Genomic DNA, 19,673 nt, shown 5'->3' with positions numbered 1-19,673 from the left:
CCTTGATGTCGAGCAACTGAAGCAAAACCATGTTTATCGGCCCAATACAGAGGGTCAATGATTTAATCAAACACAATGTTTTCTTTTTTCAGAATGATGCGACCTCAGTACTGATTCAGGTACCAACTTTTGCCTGGTAGGTGGACTTTTTCTTAACATTTTGAAAAATGTATGCGTCCAGTACGTGGCGAAAAACATATTCTTCGATCGACATCTTAGTTAGGTATCATAACTTTAAAGATAAAAATGTTATTGAAAAGATTGTGGCTTAGGAGGCAATGTTTACAAATAAACGTGTTGATATTTTCCACAATTTTTCGTATTTTCTCGGCAAATATGGCATATCGATGCATGTTGTAAATGTGCTTGCATGTATATATTCCTATTTTCTAAACTTCATGGTTATTGCTCGACTGTACACTTTCCTGGCCGATTTTTTGTTCCTTAACCCCCAATTTTGTTTATTGCAAGCACATTATCCACATTTTGGTGAAATGTAAACAAACTTCTGCACAATTGTTTAGCCGTAAGAGAAAACGTTTTTAGTTCTGAGAATCGCTAATGATCACGAGTCTTTCAGTTACTTTGGTATGTGATGTGTATCATAATTTGAAGTCAACGACTTTTTCACTTCAGGAACTTCACCATGGTCCGATTTAGAAGGCAAACGATCCTCACGTTATACAGAAAATCACACAAGACCGCAGTGGCAAAGACATCCGTCAATACAAGAACATAAAATGCTAGCCTGTCGCTTCTGAGATTACAACTCCCAAAGTAGTTGGATTCTTAGTGTACAAAAAGAGATGTTTAACGTCTTTAACTCGTAACAGAACACCCAAAAACACACGATTAGCCCTCGAAATACCACATAAACATATGCGCGTTTAACGCGCCTGATAAAATATGGAAAGTATTCAATCAATGAAGTCAATTTTCTACAAGATATTTGAAGACACATTAAAATGATATGGTTCGGAAAACACCTCCGCCATGCATTATTCTGAGGAGACGAAATATTTCTATAGGACTTGTTTGGCATGTTCATTCCCTGCTGTGCATCCCTTGTTTATTGCACTGGGTCACAGAAGGGGACAATTTCCTGTGTATTTGTTTGTTGACACAGAGGCATTTAGAGCTGACACTTCGAGCGTAGATAGTCTCATTGTCTCACTAATACATAATCAATTCTTGTATAATTTGTATATCCAATGTATTTATTAATTTGACCGATGGGATATAAATAATAAACAAATAAGAATAATACGTGTTTTAATAGTTATATAAATGATATAATTCAATCCACTTTAAATACATGGTCACCATTGTAATATACAAATTGTGAAGCTTTATGGTTAAATCATATTAATGGGCTTTATATACATGTATAGAATATAACATTACTCTTATTCTTATTCTAAAGCATTGTAATAATAATAATAATAATAGTTGTATTACAATTTGAAAAAGTAAAAAAAAAACACTATAAGACAAGATCATTTGTTCATTTCTATAATGAAACATCTAGGTCACTCAGATCTGAGAACTGATAGACAGCAGACAGCAATACAGATAAAGATCAAAACACAGAAGTTGTTTACTGTACACGGATGGGGGAGGTCACTTATAGATGCGAAGCAGCTTGTAGTCCTATGTCTTCATCTAATCCGTTGCTTTCAGCATTTATTTTAATTGTCACATACCTGTGAACCCCCTGTACTGACTGAATTTCCATTATTTTGCTCTTCACGACTCACTGCACTTTTTCTCACATTCACGTGAAATTAATTTTTCATGCTTCTTGTTTTCTTGGCTCAAGTTTGTTCCTGAAGTGAAAAAAGTCGTTGACTTCAAATTATGATACACATCACATACCAAACTGAAATACTCGTGATCATTAGCGATTCTCAGAACTAAAAACGTATCCTCTCAAGGCTAAACAATTGTGCAAAAGTTTGTTTACATTTCACCAAAATGTGGATAATGTGCTTGCAATAAACAAAATTGGGGGTTAAGGAACAAAAAATCGGCCAGGAAAGTGTACAGTCGAGCAATAACCATGAAGTTTTGAAAATAGGAATATATACATGCAAGCACAGTTACAACATGCATCGATATGCCATATTTGCCGAGAAAATACGAAGAATTGTGGATAAAATCAACACGTTCATTTGTAAACATTGCCTCCTAAACCACAATCTTTTCAATAACTTTTTTTATCTTTAAGGTTATGATACCTTACTAAGATGTCGATCGAAGAATATGTTTTTCGCCACATACTGGACGCATACATTTTTCAAAATGTTAAGAAAAAGTCCACCTACCAAGCAAAAGATGGTACCTGAATCAGTACTTTTCATTCTAAATCCGCCATTTTGTTTGCCATGAAACATTTTTCTCACTTAATGTTTGCATGAAATGAAATTACGTCCTCCCCCTTGTTTTTTCTTTGATCGCCTGCTTCGCTTCCCCATGGCAAGGGGAGGCCGCATCATTCTGAAAAAAGAAAACATTTTGTGTGATTAAATCATTGACCCTCTTTATTGTGCCGATAAACATGGTTTTGCTTCAGTTGTTCGACATCAAGGTTTATCACTGAAGTTTCCACGTTAACATATGTCTATCAATATGCATGTGAACTACATGTAGGTGCACTTTTAACCTACCGACGACACATAAACTCCATTTTTGTCAAAAAATACCAGACAAGCTTATGAAGAACATGCAACGCGTTGTTGGAATCATGAAGTTTTCTGATCAATAAATTGAGTGACATACATAGCAGTGACATGTAGTTGTCATATATGTATATTTCTTTTAATTGCTGTAAAACATAACCAATGCTCATTGCAAAACAGGTTCAAAGTGGGCTCATTGCAAGATGGAGAGAGGTCAGCAATTATTCCTAAAAAAACTGCTTTTCGTCATAACCAAATAGGTTTTGCTTTTCGTCATAACAAATACATACATTTGATATTTCTATATACTGTATGCCTTATTTATAGGTATGTATATATCCTGGGGATAGAATATGCATTCCGAGACTTCCGTTTTAAGGCAAACATGGTGAATATATATATACACAACTTTTTGGACCAGAAACGTAATTTGCTTCTCGTCATAACAAACAATATTTTGTTCATTTTCAGCATTTGCCCACGATTTTTGAAAAAACTATAAATTACTCAACATGTCGCTTAGTAACCGAGTGTAGTGTACATTTTTCCGCTTAGCCTCCGCTAGGTTTTATAAAAATTGATATAAAAATAACACACTTACAGCGATAATTCTATTTGAGTCGAGCGGTATTTTACTTCACGTTATAACTAAATGTGACGTCACAAACCACGTGGTATGTCCACACTGGATTCACCGAGGTAATTCGTTTCCGCTTCCATTAAGTGGCTGTACCACATAATCGCCGTGCCACGTTTTGGACCAATGACAACGCTTGAGTTGTGACAGAAATTACTCAAATCCCGCCATTTTTTGATCGGCAAGATTTCCCTCTAACAATCGCGAAATAGTGTTTTCATCGGCGTCTGTCAAGGGGAAGGCTGTCTATTCTATAGCATTCTGGTTTCATGGTGTTGGACAGGCAGTCTGAAAACAACAGGACTTGTTCCTCGTCGAATCTATACTGGCGTGGTAGTGACCGTTTGGGGATAATTCACGACCTGCATCCGTTCGCTGCCTTTAATAATTTCCTTTCATCAATTCAGAAGTATTGATAATTTATTGTGAAGTTTGTCAAGAAACATTTTACCGAGATGTTTTCCATACCATGTCTGTTGACTCACTCGATATTTTTCGAGTGTATTTGAAACGGTTTTAGAATTTGTCTTGCAATTTTGCTCTCCATACAGTCTGATGGTGCCTTGTCCAACTCTTGTAGCTCTGTTCATAATTTGGTTTAACTCTTCGCCACCTAGAAAATCTGGTACATACATTTCAAAGATCGATGGCTTAACTGTACTATTTATTCGACCGAACCAACGGCCGGGACTATGTGGTTTATACACTATACAGAATATTCTGTGCAGGGCGCGGTATGAAAGGTCATTTTTGTTTCTTTCTGAAAGAGTTAATTAGGTTCCAGTTATTTTCAAGAAAGGGCCATGCAGCTGCTTCGAAACGGATTTAATTGGGTATACAAAACGATAAATAGATATACAGCAAAGATTGTATACTTATTGAAAAACAATCTGTAACAGAACGTATAAATGCGATGTCACATATGGCTTCTTTAGATTTGGTGTTTCAATGCACGCTCTTATTACACACATATCTTCATTACCACCCATACACTAGATTTAAAACTTCACAATCTGTGGTGTTATTCAATATTGGTCTTAATTGAATCTAAGAGCGATGTAACTAATTGGATTGCTCGATATAATTAACAGACCTAATTGAATTGAGTCAATGATGTATGAAGTATAATGCTTACATATTTTAATACTCTTTGCAAAAGTTTTTTCAAGATTTATTTTAAGACATGTTGGTATGCTTGTCTCGAGCACTCATACTCAAGCGCATAACTCTCGTCCAAGTGAATGAATCACGACGCAAAATCACAGGTGCCAAGGACAGCGCAAATAAAGTATCAGGCGACCAGGTCATTGGATATTTATATATATTAAAACAGGATGTGCTGAACAACATTTCTATTAAATAAATTGATGTTCATCATGTCCAGGACATATATATACCATCCCCTATTCTCCTGATTTTTTTATTTGTATGTTGTTCAACACGCCTTATTGACATATAACATGATTTTGTCTCTTGATACTTAATACAAATGTTGTTCAACACGCCTTGCTCATATATTCCTTGATCTGGTCTCCTGATACTTTATAGGAATATTGTTCATCACGCCTCGCTCATATATTTCTTGATCTGATCTCCTTATACTTATAGGAATATTGTTCAACATTCTTTGCTCATATATTCCCTGATACTTTATAGGAATATTGTTCAACACGCCTCGCTCATATAATCCTTGATCTGATCCCCTGATACTTATAGGAATGTTGTTCAACTTTTTTTGCTCATATATTCCCTGATACTTTATTGGAATGTTGTTCAACACGCCTCGCTCATGTATTCCTTGATCTGATCTCCTAATACTTGTAGGAACTTCCGGATACATTTTAGCCAAGACAAGTCAAGCGAACACGTTTATTCTCTCAAATTCAAGAACAAAATGGGTTGTAGTTAATAATAAAGACAGTGCTATTCAGAGGCTCCTGTGTAAGATCGTAAAATATTTCATTGAGTGGGCTGCAAAAGCTTTTTTTCTGGCATTTGTAGCGAGAGAACCGCTTATTGATATAACACTCGCCCTGCGTTTTCTCGTTAACCAAGATCAGCACGGAAGACAATACAACATTGAAGGCCAGATACTTTGTCAAATAATGAAATATTAACTTACTCACTCAATACGTGAGTAAACTAATTATTCACTAATCTCAAAATACAACAACACAAACAGTGTAGGAATTGGCAATGTATTTGGTGAACATGTACACAGGAAAAGACAGTATTCGGATGCTGGAAGATTGGTAAAAGCGTCTAAGCACATCCGGATCGTAACCTTGGTCAATCGTGGCCACGTCACCTTAGAGTCAGCAGCAACTTTAACGACTAGTATCTTGGAAAACATCATAAAGCAACTGGAACGAAACTAAATATACGGTGAATCTCTAATCATAAACGTAACAAATAAGTTACTAACTTACGTTAGACACTCACAGTGGAACTCCGTAAATGAAATAAAAATACACATTAATAGAACACATGATACAGCAAAATCAACCTGAAAATAGGAATGGGTAAAGGGATATATGACGAACGTGAACTGAACACATTCCTGTAAGGTTTCAGGAGGCTAGATAAAGGGATATATATGACGAAAGAGAGCTGAACAACATTCCTGTAAGGTTTCAGGAGGCTAGATAAAGGGAAATATGACGAAAGTGAGCTGATCAACATTCCTATAAGGTTTCAAGGGTCTAGATAAAGGGAAATATGACGAAAGTGAGCTGAACAACAATCCTGTAAGGTTTCAGGAGGCTAGATAAAGGGAAATATGACGAAAGTGAGCTGATCAACATTCCTATAAGGTTTCAAGAGGCTAGATCAAGGGAAATATGACGAAAGTGAGCTGATCAACATTCCTATAAGGTTTCAAGGGTCTAGATAAAGGGAAATATGACGAAAGTGAGCTGATCAACATTCCTATAAGGTTTCAAGAGGCTAGATAAAGGGAAATATGACGAAAGTGAGCTGATCAACATTCCTATAAGGTTTCAAGGGTCTAGATAAAGGGAAATATGGCGAAAGTGAGCTGATCAACATTCCTATAAGGTTTTAAGGGTCTAGATAAAGGGAAATATGACGAAAGTGAGCTGATCAACATTCCTATAAGGTTTCAAGGGTCTAGATAAAGGGAAATATGACGAAAGTGAGCTGATCAACATTCCTGTAAGGTTTCAGGAGGCTAGATAAAGGGAAATATGACGAAAGTGAGCTGATCAACATTCCTATAACGTTTCAAGGGTCTAGATAAAGGGAAATATGACGAAAGTGAGCTGAACAACATTCCTTTAAGGTTTCAGGAGGCTAGATAAAGGGAAATATGACGAAAGTGGGCTGAACAACAATCCTGTAAGGTTTCAGGAGGCTAGATAAAGGGAAAAATGACGAAAGTGAGCTGAACAATATTCCTGTAAGGTTTCAGGAGGCTAGATCAAGGAAAATATGACGAAAGTGAGCTGAAAAACATGCCTGTAAGGTTTCAGGAGGCTTGATCAAGGGAAATATGACGAAATGGAGCTGAACAACATTCCTATAAGGTTTCAGAAGGCTGGATAAAGGGAAATATGACGAAAGTGAGCTGAACAACATTCCTGTAAGGTTTCAGGAGGCTAGATAAAGGGAAATATGACGAAAGTGAGCTGAACAATATTCCTGTAAGGTTTCAGGAGGCTAGATAAAGGGAAATATGACGAAAGTGAGCTGAACAACATTCCTGTAAGGTTTCAGGAGGCTTGATCAAGGGAAATATGACGAAATGGAGCTGAACAACATTCCTATAAGGTTTCAGAAGGCTGGATAAAGGGATATATGACAAAAGTGAGCACAACATTCCTATAAGGTTTTAAGGGGCTGGATAAAGGGAAATATGACGAAAGTGAGCACAACATTCCTATAAGGTTTTAAGGGGTTGGATAAAGGGAAATATGACGAAAGTGAGCTGAACAACATTCCTGTAAGGTTTCAGAAGGCTTTATCAAGGGAAATATGACGAAAGTGAGCTGAACAACATTCCTGTAAGGTTTCAGGAGGCTGGATAAAGGGATATATGACAAAAGTGAGCTGAACAACATTCCTGTTAGGTTTCAGGAGTCCAGATAAAGGGAAATATGACGAAAGTGAGCTGATCAACATTCCTATAAGGTTTCAAGGGTCTCGATAAAGGGAAATATGACGAAAGTGAGCTGATCAACATTCCTGTAAGGTTTAAGAAGGCTAAATAAAAGGAAATATGACGAAAGTGAGCACAACATTCCTATAAGGTTTTAAGGGGCTGGATAAGGGATATATGGTGAAAGTGAGCTGAACAACATTCCTGTAAGGTTTCAGGAGGCTTGATCAAAGGAAATATGACGAAATGGAGCTGAACAACATTCCTATAAGGTTTCAGAAGGCTAGATAAAGGGAAATATGACGAAAGTGAGCTGAACAACATTCCTGTAAGGTTTCAGAAGGCTTTATCAAGGGAAATATGACGAAAGTGAGCTGAACAACATTCCTGTAAGGTTTCAGGAGGCTGGATAAAGGGATATATGACAAAAGTGAGCTGAACAACATTCCTGTTAGGTTTCAGGAGTCCAGATAAAGGGAAATATGACGAAAGTGAGCTGATCAACATTCCTATAAGGTTTCAAGGGTCTAGATAAAGGGAAATATGACGAAAGTGAGCTGAACAACAATCCTGTAAGGTTTCAGGAGGCTAGATAAAGGGAAATATGACAAAAGTGAGCTGATCAACATTCCTATAAGGTTTCAAGAGGCTAGATAAAGGGAAATATGACGAAAGTGAGCTGATCAACATTCCTATAAGGTTTCAAGGGTCTAGATGAAGGGAAATATGACGAAAGTGAGCTGATCAACATTCCTGTAAGGTTTTAAGGGTCTAGATAAAGGGAAATATGACGAAAGTGAGCTGATCAACATTCCTATAAGGTTTCAAGAGGCTAGATCAAGGGAAATATGACGAAAGTGAGCTGATCAACATTCCTATAAGGTTTCAAGGGTCTAGATAAAGGGAAATATGGCGAAAGTGAGCTGATCAACATTTCTATAAGGTTTCAAGGGTCTAGATAAAGGGAAATATGACGAAAGTGAGCTGATCAACATTCCTGTAAGGTTTCAGGAGGCTAGATAAAGGGAAATATGACGAAAGTGAGCTGATCAACATTCCTATAAGGTTTCAAGAGGCTAGATAAAGGGAAATATGACGAAAGTGAGCTGATCAACATTCCTATAAGGTTTCAAGGGTCTAGATAAAGGGAAATATGACGAAAGTGAGCTGATCAACATTCCTATAAGGTTTCAAGGGTCTAGATAAAGGGAAATATGACGAAAGTGAGCTGATCAACAATCCTGTAAGGTTTCAGGAGGCTAGATAAAGGGAAATATGACGAAAGTGAGCTGATCAACATTCCTATCAGGTTTTAAGGGTCTAGATAAAGGAAAATATGACGAAAGTGAGCTGATCAACATTCCTATAAGATTTCAAGGGTCTAGATAAAGGGAAATATGGCGAAAGTGAGCTGAACAACATTCCTATAAGGTTTTAAGGGGCTGGATAAAGGGAAATATGGCGAAAGTGAGCTGATCAACATTCCTATAAGGTTTCAAGGGTCTAGATAAAGGGAAATATGACGAAAGTGAGCTGATCAACAATCCTGTAAGGTTTCAGGAGGCTAGATAAAGGGAAATATGACGAAAGTGAGCTGATCAACATTCCTGTTAGGTTTTAAGGGGCTGGATAAAGGGAAATATGACGAAAGTGAGCTGAACAACATTCCTGTTAGGTTTCAGGAGTCCAGATAAAGGGAAATATGACGAAAGTGAGCTGATCAACATTCCTATAAGGTTTCAAGGGTCTCGATAAAGGGAAATATGACGAAAGTGAGCTGATCAACATTCCTGTAAGGTTTAAGAAGGCTAAATAAAAGGAAATATGACGAAAGTGAGCACAAAGTTCCTATAAGGTTTTAAGGGGCTGGATAAAGGGATATATGGTGAAAGTGAGCTGAACAACATTCCTGTAAGGTTTCAGGAGGCTTGATCAAGGGAAATATGACGAAATGGAGCTGAACAATATTCCTATAAGTTTTCAGAAGGCTAGATAAAGGGAAATATGACGAAAGTGAGCCGAACAACATTCCTGTAAGGTTTCAGAAGGCTTTATCAAGGGAAATATGACGAAAGTGAGCTGAACAACATTCCTGTAAGGTTTCAGGAGGCTGGATAAAGGGATATATGACAAAAGTGAGCTGAACAACATTCCTGTTAGGTTTCAGGAGTCCAGATAAAGGGAAATATGACGAAAGTGAGCTGATCAACATTCCTATAAGGTTTCAAGGGTCTAGATAAAGGGAAATATGACGAAAGTGAGCTGAACAACAATCCTGTAAGGATTCAGGAGGCTAGATAAAGGGAAATATGACGAAAGTGAGCTGATCAACATTCCTATAAGGTTTCAAGAGGCTAGATAAAGGGAAATATGACGAAAGTGAGCTGATCAACATTCCTATAAGGTTTCAAGGGTCTAGATAAAGGGAAATATGGCGAAAGTGAGCTGATCAACATTCCTATAAGGTTTTAAGGGTCTAGATAAAGGGAAATATGACGAAAGTGAGCTGATCAACATTCCTATAAGGTTTCAAGGGTCTAGATAAAGGGAAATATGACGAAAGTGAGCTGATCAACATTCCTGTAAGGTTTCAAGAGGCTAGATAAAGGGAAATATGACGAAAGTGAGCTGATCAACATTCCTATAAGGTTTCAAGGGTCTAGATAAAGGGAAATATGACGAAAGTGAGCTGATCAACATTCCTATAAGGTTTCAAGGGTCTAGATAAAGGGAAATATGGCGAAAGTGAGCTGATCAACATTCCTATAAGGTTTCAAGGGTCTAGATAAAGGGAAATATGACGAAAGTGAGCTGAACAACAATCCTGTAAGGTTTCAGGAGGCTAGATAAAGGGAAATATGACGAAAGAGAGCTGATCAACATTCCTATAAGGTTTTAAGGGTCTAGATAAAGGGAAATATGACGAAAGTGAGCTGATCAACATTCCTATAAGGTTTCAAGGGTCTAGATAAAGGGAAATATGGCGAAAGTGAGCTGAACAACATTCCTATAAGGTTTCAAGGGTCTGGATAAAGGGAAATATGGCGAAAGTGAGCTGATCAACATTCCTATAAGGTTTCAAGGGTCTAGATAAAGGGAAATATGACGAAAGCGAGCTGATCAACAATCCTGTAAGGTTTCAGGAGGCTAAATAAAGGGAAATATGACGAAAGTGAGCTGATCAACATTCCTATAAGGTTTTAAGGGGCTGGATAAAGGGAAATATGACGAAAGTGAGCCGAACAACATTCCTATAAGGTTTCAGAAGGCTTTATCAAGGGAAATATGACGAAAGTGAGCTGAACAACAATCCTGTAAGGTTTCAGGAGGCTAGATAAAGGGAAATATGGCGAAAGTGAGCTGAACAACATTCCTATAAGGTTTCAAGGGTCTAGATAAAGGGAAATATGACGAAAGTGAGCTGATCAACATTCCTATAAGGTTTCAAGGGTCTAGATAAAGGGAAATATGACGAAAGTGAGCTGAACAACAATCCTGTAAGGTTTCAGGAGGCTAGATAAAGGGAAATATGGCGAAAGTGAGCTGAACAACATTCCTATAAGGTTTCAAGGGTCTAGATAAAGGGAAATATGACGAAAGTGAGCTGATCAACATTCTTATAATGTTTCAAGGGTCTAGATAAAGGGAAATATGACGAAAGTGAGCTGAACAACAATCCTGTAAGGTTTCAGGAGGCTAGATAAAGGGAAATATGACGAAAGTGAGCTGATCAACATTCCTATAAGGTTTCAAGGGTCTAGATAAAGGGAAATATGACGAAAGTGAGCTGAACAATATTCCTATAAGGTTTCAAGGGTCTAGATAAAGGGATATATGGCGAAAGTGAGCTGATCAACATTCCTGTAAGGTTTCAAGAGGCTAGATAAAGGGAAATATGACGAAAGTGAGCTGATCAACAATCCTGTAAGGTTTCAAGAGGCTAGATAAAGGGAAATATGACGAAAGTGAGCTGATCAACATTTCTATAAGGTTTCAAGGGTCTAGATAAAGGGAAATATGGCGAAAGTGAGCTGATCAACATTCCTATAAGGTTTCAAGGGTCTAGATAAAGGGAAATATGGCGAAAGTGAGCTGATCAACAATCCTGTAAGGTTTCAGGAGGCTAGATAAAGGGAAATATGACGAAAGTGAGCTGATCAACATTCCTATAAGGTTTCAAGAGTCCAGATAAAGGGAAATATGACGAAAGTGAGCTGATCAACATTCCTATAAGGTTTCAGGAGGCTAGATAAAGGGAAATATGACGAAAGTGAGCTGATCAACATTCCTATAAGGTTTCAAGGGTCTAGATAAAGGGAAATATGGCGAAAGTGAGCTGATAAACATTCCTATAAGGTTTCAAGGGTCTAGATAAAGGGAAATATGGCGAAAGTGAGCTGATCAACATTCCTATAAGGTTTTAAGAGTCCAGATAAAGGGAAACATGACGAAAGTGAGCTGATCAACATTCCTATAAGGTTTCAGGAGGCTAGATAAAGGGAAATATGACGAAAGTGAGCTGATCAACATTCCTATAAGGTTTCAAGGGTCTAGATAAAGGGAAATATGGCGAAAGTGAGCTGATCAACATTCCTGTAAGGTTTCAAGGGTCTAGGTAAAGGGAAATATGACGAAAGTGAGCTGATCAACATTCCTATAAGGTTTCAAGGGTCTAGATAAAGGGAAATATGGCGAAAGTGAGCTGATCAACATTCCTATAAGGTTTCAAGGGTCTAGATCAAGGGAAATATGGCGAAAGTGAGCTGATCAACATTCCTGTAAGGTTTCAGGGGTCTAGATAAAGTGAAATATGGCAAAAGTGAGCTGATCAACATTCCTGTAAGGTTTCAGGAGGCTAGATAAAGGGAAATATGGCGAAAGTGAGCTGATCAACATTCCTGTAAGGTTTCAAGGGTCTAGATAAAGGGAAATATGTCGAAAGTGAGCTGATCAACATTCCTGTAAGGTTTCAGGAGGCTAGATAAAGGGAAATATGGCGAAAGTGAGCTGATCAACATTCCTGTAAGGTTTCAAGGGTCTAGATAAAGGGAAATATGGCGAAAGTGAGCTGATCAACATTCCTATAAGGTTTCAAGGGTCTAAATAAAGGGAAATATGGCGAAAGTGAGCTGATCAACATTCCTGTAAGGTTTCAAGGGTCTAGATAAAGGGAAATATGGCGAAAGTGAGCTGATCAACATTCCTATAAGGTTTCAAGGGTCTAGATAAAGGGAAATATGGCGAAAGTGAGCTGAACAACATTCCTATAAGGTTTCAAGGGTCTAGATAAAGGGAAATATGGTGAAAGTGAGCTGATCAACATTCCTGTAAGGTTTCAGGAGGCTAGATAAAGGGAAATATGACGAAAGTGAGCTGATCAACATTCCTATAAGGTTTCAAGGGTCTAGATAAAGGGAAATATGGCGAAAGTGAGCGGATCAACATTCCTGTAAGGTTTTAAGGGTCTAGATAAAGGGATATATAGCGAAAGTGAGCTGAACAACATACAACTTTAGAATCAGGAGTCTAGGTCCAGGACGGACAGGCAAATTCGATATGTCAGGTGGCGCCACTTAAACCATTGACGCAGTCCGTATCATGGCTGCACACATGGTCGCATTTTATTTTCAAAACATGTAAACGGAATATGTCCAAATTGTAACAATATTTGTCAACATTTGAATATCTACTTAAATTATGTACGAATATGAGTGGCCAGATTCCAATTTCAAAGTCTAAAAAAAAGTCATTTTAACAGATCAGACTCAACGCATGATTTTTGTTCTGCTTTTAAGGGGATCCAACGTTAATTATTGTTGCGGAATTCTAGGTGATGGACATGTTCCCTGGGAAACAAAACGACGGATTGTTTAGATATTTTTGTTTTGTTTTGGAAAGATATTTTGACCCCGTGCCTTATATCACTGTTATCGTAATATAAATACCCGGAGGCCGGACGTATATTTCAAGATGCCTAAACAAAACAAGTTATTAAATGTATGAGCTGAAAGATTGTTTGTTTCGGAAATAATCTTTACGATAATCGCGATTAACTATTTCCTTATTTTGTTTAGTCAAGATTAGGTAATTAATTCGGCAAGCAAGTCACTTAAGCATGATATGCTTAATATATTTCAAGAAACTGGGACCTCTTATCTATTTCTTATTGAAAATATGCAAACGAATTGACCATACCAGAACCGACAATGTCCCTTCAATATTTTTTTTGTTTTCCTCAAGACCAGTCCATAACTTGCTATCGTTCAGAAGAAGGCCTACAAGACGTTATCATTTTAAAACTGTGTATTTGAAAACAAACGCAAAATACTAACCTGAAAAAGTTTGTTTCTTTAAATGTAATGATGCCTTTTTTAAAACTCCTACCAGAATGTTTATTTCACCACATATATATGTAGGGACGAAGTTCATTCGATATTGCAATGTCATTGGAAAAGGATCAAAAATGACGAAGAAGGTTAAAAAAGTATATATTTTATTAATCGCTAAGCTATATGTTTACCACTATGATTTTTTTCTCAAACATTTTGAAATAATATTTGTAAACAGAGTCGAAATCTAGATGGTCGCCAATAAGTACAATTATATAGTTATAATAATACGAGAACCCTGTTGGATCAGGAGGTCATGGTAGCGATTTGCCAAGAGTTTTCCAGATTTACACCGATGCCAATCGTAGCAGTAAGAGGCAGGCTATAAGATAATGATGCGTAGAAGTTGTTTTAAACGAGATACATAAGTCGTTTAAACGAGTTACTAATTCATTTTCATGACTTACTAAGCTGTTTAAACGAGATACTCAAGTCGTTTAAACGAGTTACTAATTCATTTTCATGACTTACTAAGCTGTTTAAACAAGATACGCAAGTCGTTTAAACGGGTTACTAATTCATTTTCATAATTTACTAAGCTGTTTAAACGAGATACGCAAGTCGTTTAAACGGGTTACTAATTCATTTTCATGACTTACTAAGCTGTTTAAACGAGATACGCAAGTCGTTTAAAGGAGTTACTAATTCATTTTCATAATTTACTAAGCTGTTTAAACGAGATACTCAAGTCGTTTAAACGAGTTACTAATTCATTTTCATGACTTACTAAGCTGTTTAAACGAGATACTCAAGTCGTTTAAACGAGTTACTAATTTATTTTCATGATTTACTAAGCCGTTTTAAACGAGATACATAAGTCGTTTAAACGAGTTACTAATTCATTTTCATGACTTACTAAGCTGTTTAAACGAGATACTCAAGTCGTTTAAACGAGTTACTAATTTATTTTCATGACTTACTAAGCTGTTTAAACGAGATACTCAAGTCGTTTAAACGAGTTACTAATTTATTTTCATGACTTACTAAGCTGTTTAAACGAGATACGCAAGTCGTTTAAACGAGTTACTAATTCATTTTAATAATTTACTAAGCTGTTTAAACGAGATACTCAAGTCGTTTAAACGAGTTACTAATTCATTTTCATGAGTTACTAAGCTGTTTAAACGAGATACTAAAGTCGTTTAAACGAGTTACTAATTTATTTTCATGATTTACTAAGCCGTTTTAAACGAGATACATAAGTCGATTAAACGAGTTACTAATTCATTTTCATGACTTACTAAGCTGTTTAAACGAGATACTCAAGTCGTTTAAACGAGTTACTAATTTATTTTCATGACTTACTAAGCTGTTTAAACGAGATACTCAAGTCGTTTAAACGAGTTACTAATTTATTTTCATGACTTACTAAGCTGTTTAAACGAGATACGCAAGTCGTTTAAACGAGTTACTAATTCATTTTAATAATTTACTAAGCTGTTTAAACGAGATACTCAAGTCGTTTAAACGAGTTACTAATTCATTTTCATGAGTTACTAAGCTGTTTAAACGAGATACTAAAGTCGTTTAAACGAGTTACTAATTTATTTTCATGATTTACTAAGCCGTTTTAAACGAGATACATAAGTCGATTAAACGAGTTACTAATTCATTTTCATGACTTACTAAGCTGTTTAAACGAGATACTCAAGTCGTTTAAACGAGTTACTAATTCATTTTCATAATTTACTAAGCTGTTTAAACGAGATACTCAAGTCGTTTAAACGAGTTACTAATTCATTTTCATGACTTACTAAGCTGTTTAAACGAGAAACGCAAGTCGTTTAAACGAGTTACTAATTTATTTTCATGATTTACTAAGCTGTTTAAACGAGATACGCAAGTCGTTTAAACGAGTTACTAATTTATTTTCATGACTAACTAAGCTGTTTAAACGAGATACTCAAGTCGTTTAAACGAGTTACTAATTCATTTTCATGACTTACTAAGCTGTTTAAACGAGATACTCAAGTCGTTTAAACGAGTTACTAATTCATTTTCATGACTTACTAAGCTGTTTAAACGAGATACGCAAGTCGTTTAAACGAGTTACTAATTCATTTTCATGACTTACTAAGCTGTTTAAACGAGATACTCAAGTCGTTTAAACGAGTTACTAATTTATTTTCATGACTTACTAAGCTGTTTAAACGAGATACTCAAGTCATTTAAACGAGTTACTAATTTATTTTCATGACTTACTAAGCTGTTTAAACGAGATACGCAAGTCGTTTAAACGAGTTACTAATTCATTTTCATAATTTACTAAGCTGTTTAAACGAGATACTCAAGTCGTTTAAACGAGTTACTAATTCATTTTCATGACTTACTAAGCTGTTTAAACGAGATACTCAAGTCGTTTAAACGAGTTACTAATTTATTTTCATGATTTACTAAGCCGTTTTAAACGAGATTCATAAGTCGTTTAAACGAGTTACTAATTCATTTTCATGACTTACTAAGCTGTTTAAACGAGATACTCAAGTCGTTTAAACGAGTTACTAATTCATTTTCATAATTTACTAAGCTGTTTAAACGAGATACTCAAGTCGTTTAAACGAGTTACTAATTCATTTTCATGATTTACTAAGCCGTTTTAAACGAGATACATAAGTCGTTTAAACGAGTTACTAATTCATTTTCATGACTTACTAAGCTGTTTAAACGAGATACTCAAGTCGTTTAAACGAGTTACTAATTCATTTTCATAATTTACTAAGCTGTTTAAACGAGATACTCAAGCCGTTTAAACGAGTTACTAATTCATTTTCATGACTTACTAAGCTGTTTAAACGAGATACGCAAGTCGTTTAAACGAGTTACTAATTCATTTTCATAATTTACTAAGCTGTTTAAACGAGATACTCAAGCCGTTTAAACGAGTTACTAATTCATTTTCATGACTTACTAAGCTGTTTAAACGAGATACGCAAGTCGTTTAAACGAGTTACTAATTCATTTTCATAATTTACTAAGCTGTTTAAACGAGATACTCAAGTCGTTTAAACGAGTTACTAATTCATTTTCTTGACTTAGTAAGCTGTTTAAACGAGATACGCAAGTCGTTTAAACGAGTTACTAATTTATTTTCATGATTTACTAAGCCGTTTTAAACGAGATACATAAGTCGTTTAAACGAGTTACTAATTCATTTTAATGACTTACTAAGCTGTTTAAACGAGATACGCAAGTCGTTTAACGAGATAATAAAATAACACGTATGCTACCTCTATGCCACCGTTCATTATTCCGTTAGTGTGTACGATGTATGTTTTAACTTTTAAACAAACTCTGGGATGTTATTACAATGTATGTTTTTACTTTACTACTCTTTTTAAAGGCAACCAATCCTCTTTTTTTCCTAAATTCAATAATTTAACATTTTCTCCATTTTCAAACTATGTTTAATCATAGATTTAAACGACAATGACGTCTAGGAAGGGCTGAAACTATATTGAATGTTATAATATTTGTAGCACGACCAATTTGTTCTTTTTGTTTGATTTGATTGTATGTGTATGTGTAAATTGTATTTGATTTGTACTGTTTACAAAAAAGAACAATACAATATGATTAAACTAAACTAAGCTAACTCACAATGACTATATATTTTACAGTTAAGATCGAAACATATTATGAATTTACATTTTAGTCTACCCAAATGCTTTTAACAAATCGTTCATTGTACGTTGCTGCATTTATCCAGTTATTAGCAATCCATTTTGTTCCTTTAGTGACGTCACATCCGCCATGGTATGAGTAGTCATCAATCTCCCCGAGGTAATTCGTTTCCGCTTCCATTAAATGGCTGTACCACATTATCGCCGTGCCTCGTTTTGGACCAATGACAACGCTTGAGTTGTGACAGAAATTACTCAAATTCCGCCATTGATGTGCAAGATTTCCCCCCTCCAAAAATCGCGTCATAGTGTTTTCATCGGCGTCTGCCAAGGGGAAGGCTGTCTCACCGCCTCCGTCAACATTGTTCAAGAAATAAAGAACAGTAGCATAGCGACAGATTCTACAGCATTCTGGTCCCGGTGGTGTCGGACAGGAAGACTGAAAACAACAGGGCTTGTTCCCGGTGTTTCTCGTCGAATCTAAATGGGCGTGGTAGTGACCGTTCGGGAGGTAATTCACGACCTGCATCGATTCGCTGCCTTTTATGATTTCCTTTGATAGATTCAGAAGTGTTGATAATTTATTTTGTAGATTGTCAAGAAACATTCCACCGAGATTATTTCTGTTCAACCATGTTTGTTGGCTTACTCGAAATATGTCCTGTGTATTTGGGTCTGGTTCATTATCCTCTCCATATATTTGACTGGTACCCAGTCCGTTTCTTGCAGCTGAATTTATGATATGGTCACACTCTTCGTCACTTAGAAAATCTGGTATTTCAAAGATCGGTGGTTTAACTGCACGAGTAATTCGATCAAACCAACGACCGGGACTAAGTTCAACAGATACGATCGTTCCTACATCGCCGGGATCCAGGCGCGAAAGTGGCGGAAAAACGTAAACCTCTTCTTCTTTTGTCGTCTGAGAGGTTGCATAATATTTCAGTAAATTATGTGGATCAAAGGCATTTTCATCAGAGTCAGCGTTGGAATGTCCGGTATAATCATCACTTAATTGTCCATGAGCCGTGTGCAGGTGAATTTCATTCAATAAAACTAATAATAAAATGTTGCGCAGATACGAGCACATTTTCATAATCGCATCTGTCCAGAAAAGCTCGATGCAGTATGCTGCTTAAATAAGATATATATGTTAAATACACTAAAGGATATACACTGCGGAGGAAGCACTATGGAAGGCCATTATTGATCATGAGTAAAAGAATAAAGAATTAATTATGTTTCATTCATTTCCAAGAAAGGGCTATACAGCTGCTTTGAAACTAATGTTATTGGGTATACACAGCGATAAAGGGACCTACAGCAAAGACTTTATGAACATATTTCTGTAAGAAAACGTAAAAATGCTTTGCCATTTATTGCTTCTTTAGTCTTGGTGTTTCAATGCACGCTGTTATTATACACATGTCACCATTACCACCAATACAATCGAGTCAAAACTTCAACAGGTCATTATAAGGAATCAATAAATTATTCATGCATGTATTAATTCTCGATGCAAAGGTTTTTGTTATAAACATGTTGGTATGATTGTTTCGATATGGTCAACAATGGCATTATTTAAGCATATAATAATTATACCACTGCCGTAGGACAATAGCACTGGCATGGTTGAAGCATATATACCACTGCCGTAGAATAGTAGCAATGACATTGTTGAAGCATATATACCACTGCCGTAGAACTAGTGCACTGGCATTGTTGAAGCATATATACCACTGCCGTAGAATAGTAGCATTGACATTGTTGAAGCATATATACCACTGCCGTAGAACAGTAGCACTGGCATTGTTGAAGCATATATACCACTGCCGTAGAATAGTAGCACTGGCATTGTTGAAGCATATATACCACTGCCGTAGAATAGTAGCACTGGCATTGTTGAAGCATATAGAATAGTAGCACTGGCATTGTTGAAGCATATATACCACTGCCGTAGAATAGTAGCACTGGCATTGTTGAAGCATATATACCACTGCCGTAGAATAGTAGCACTGGCATTGTTGAAGCATATATACCACTGCCGTAGAACAGTAGCACTGGCATTGTTGAAGCATATATACCACTGCCGTAGAACAGTAGCACTGCCATTGTTAAAGCATATATACCACTGCCGTAGAACAGTAGCACTGGCATTGTTGAAGCATATATACCACTGCCGTAGAATAGTAGCACTGGCATTGTTGAAGCATATATACCACTGCCGTATAA

General features: G+C 36.4%; 1 protein-coding gene across 1 annotated transcript; it reads right to left on the bottom strand.

Annotated features, from left to right (window-relative positions):
- Window positions 1-16,787: 16,787 nt before the first annotated feature.
- LOC128212470 (transmembrane prolyl 4-hydroxylase-like) lies at window positions 16,788-18,576 on the bottom strand. Its single transcript, XM_052917945.1, has one exon. It carries the CDS (start codon window positions 18,535-18,537, stop codon window positions 17,470-17,472), a length of 1,068 nt encoding a protein of 355 aa, XP_052773905.1. The 5' UTR covers window positions 18,538-18,576; the 3' UTR covers window positions 16,788-17,469.
- Between the last annotated feature and the right edge of the window lie 1,097 nt (window positions 18,577-19,673).

The sequence above is a fragment of the Mya arenaria genome, chromosome 12 (assembly GCF_026914265.1).
Source record: "Mya arenaria isolate MELC-2E11 chromosome 12, ASM2691426v1".
Lineage (NCBI taxonomy): Eukaryota > Metazoa > Mollusca > Bivalvia > Myida > Myidae > Mya > Mya arenaria.
Note: the sequence above shows the minus strand (reverse complement) of the source record. Positions and strands in the feature narration are given on the sequence as shown.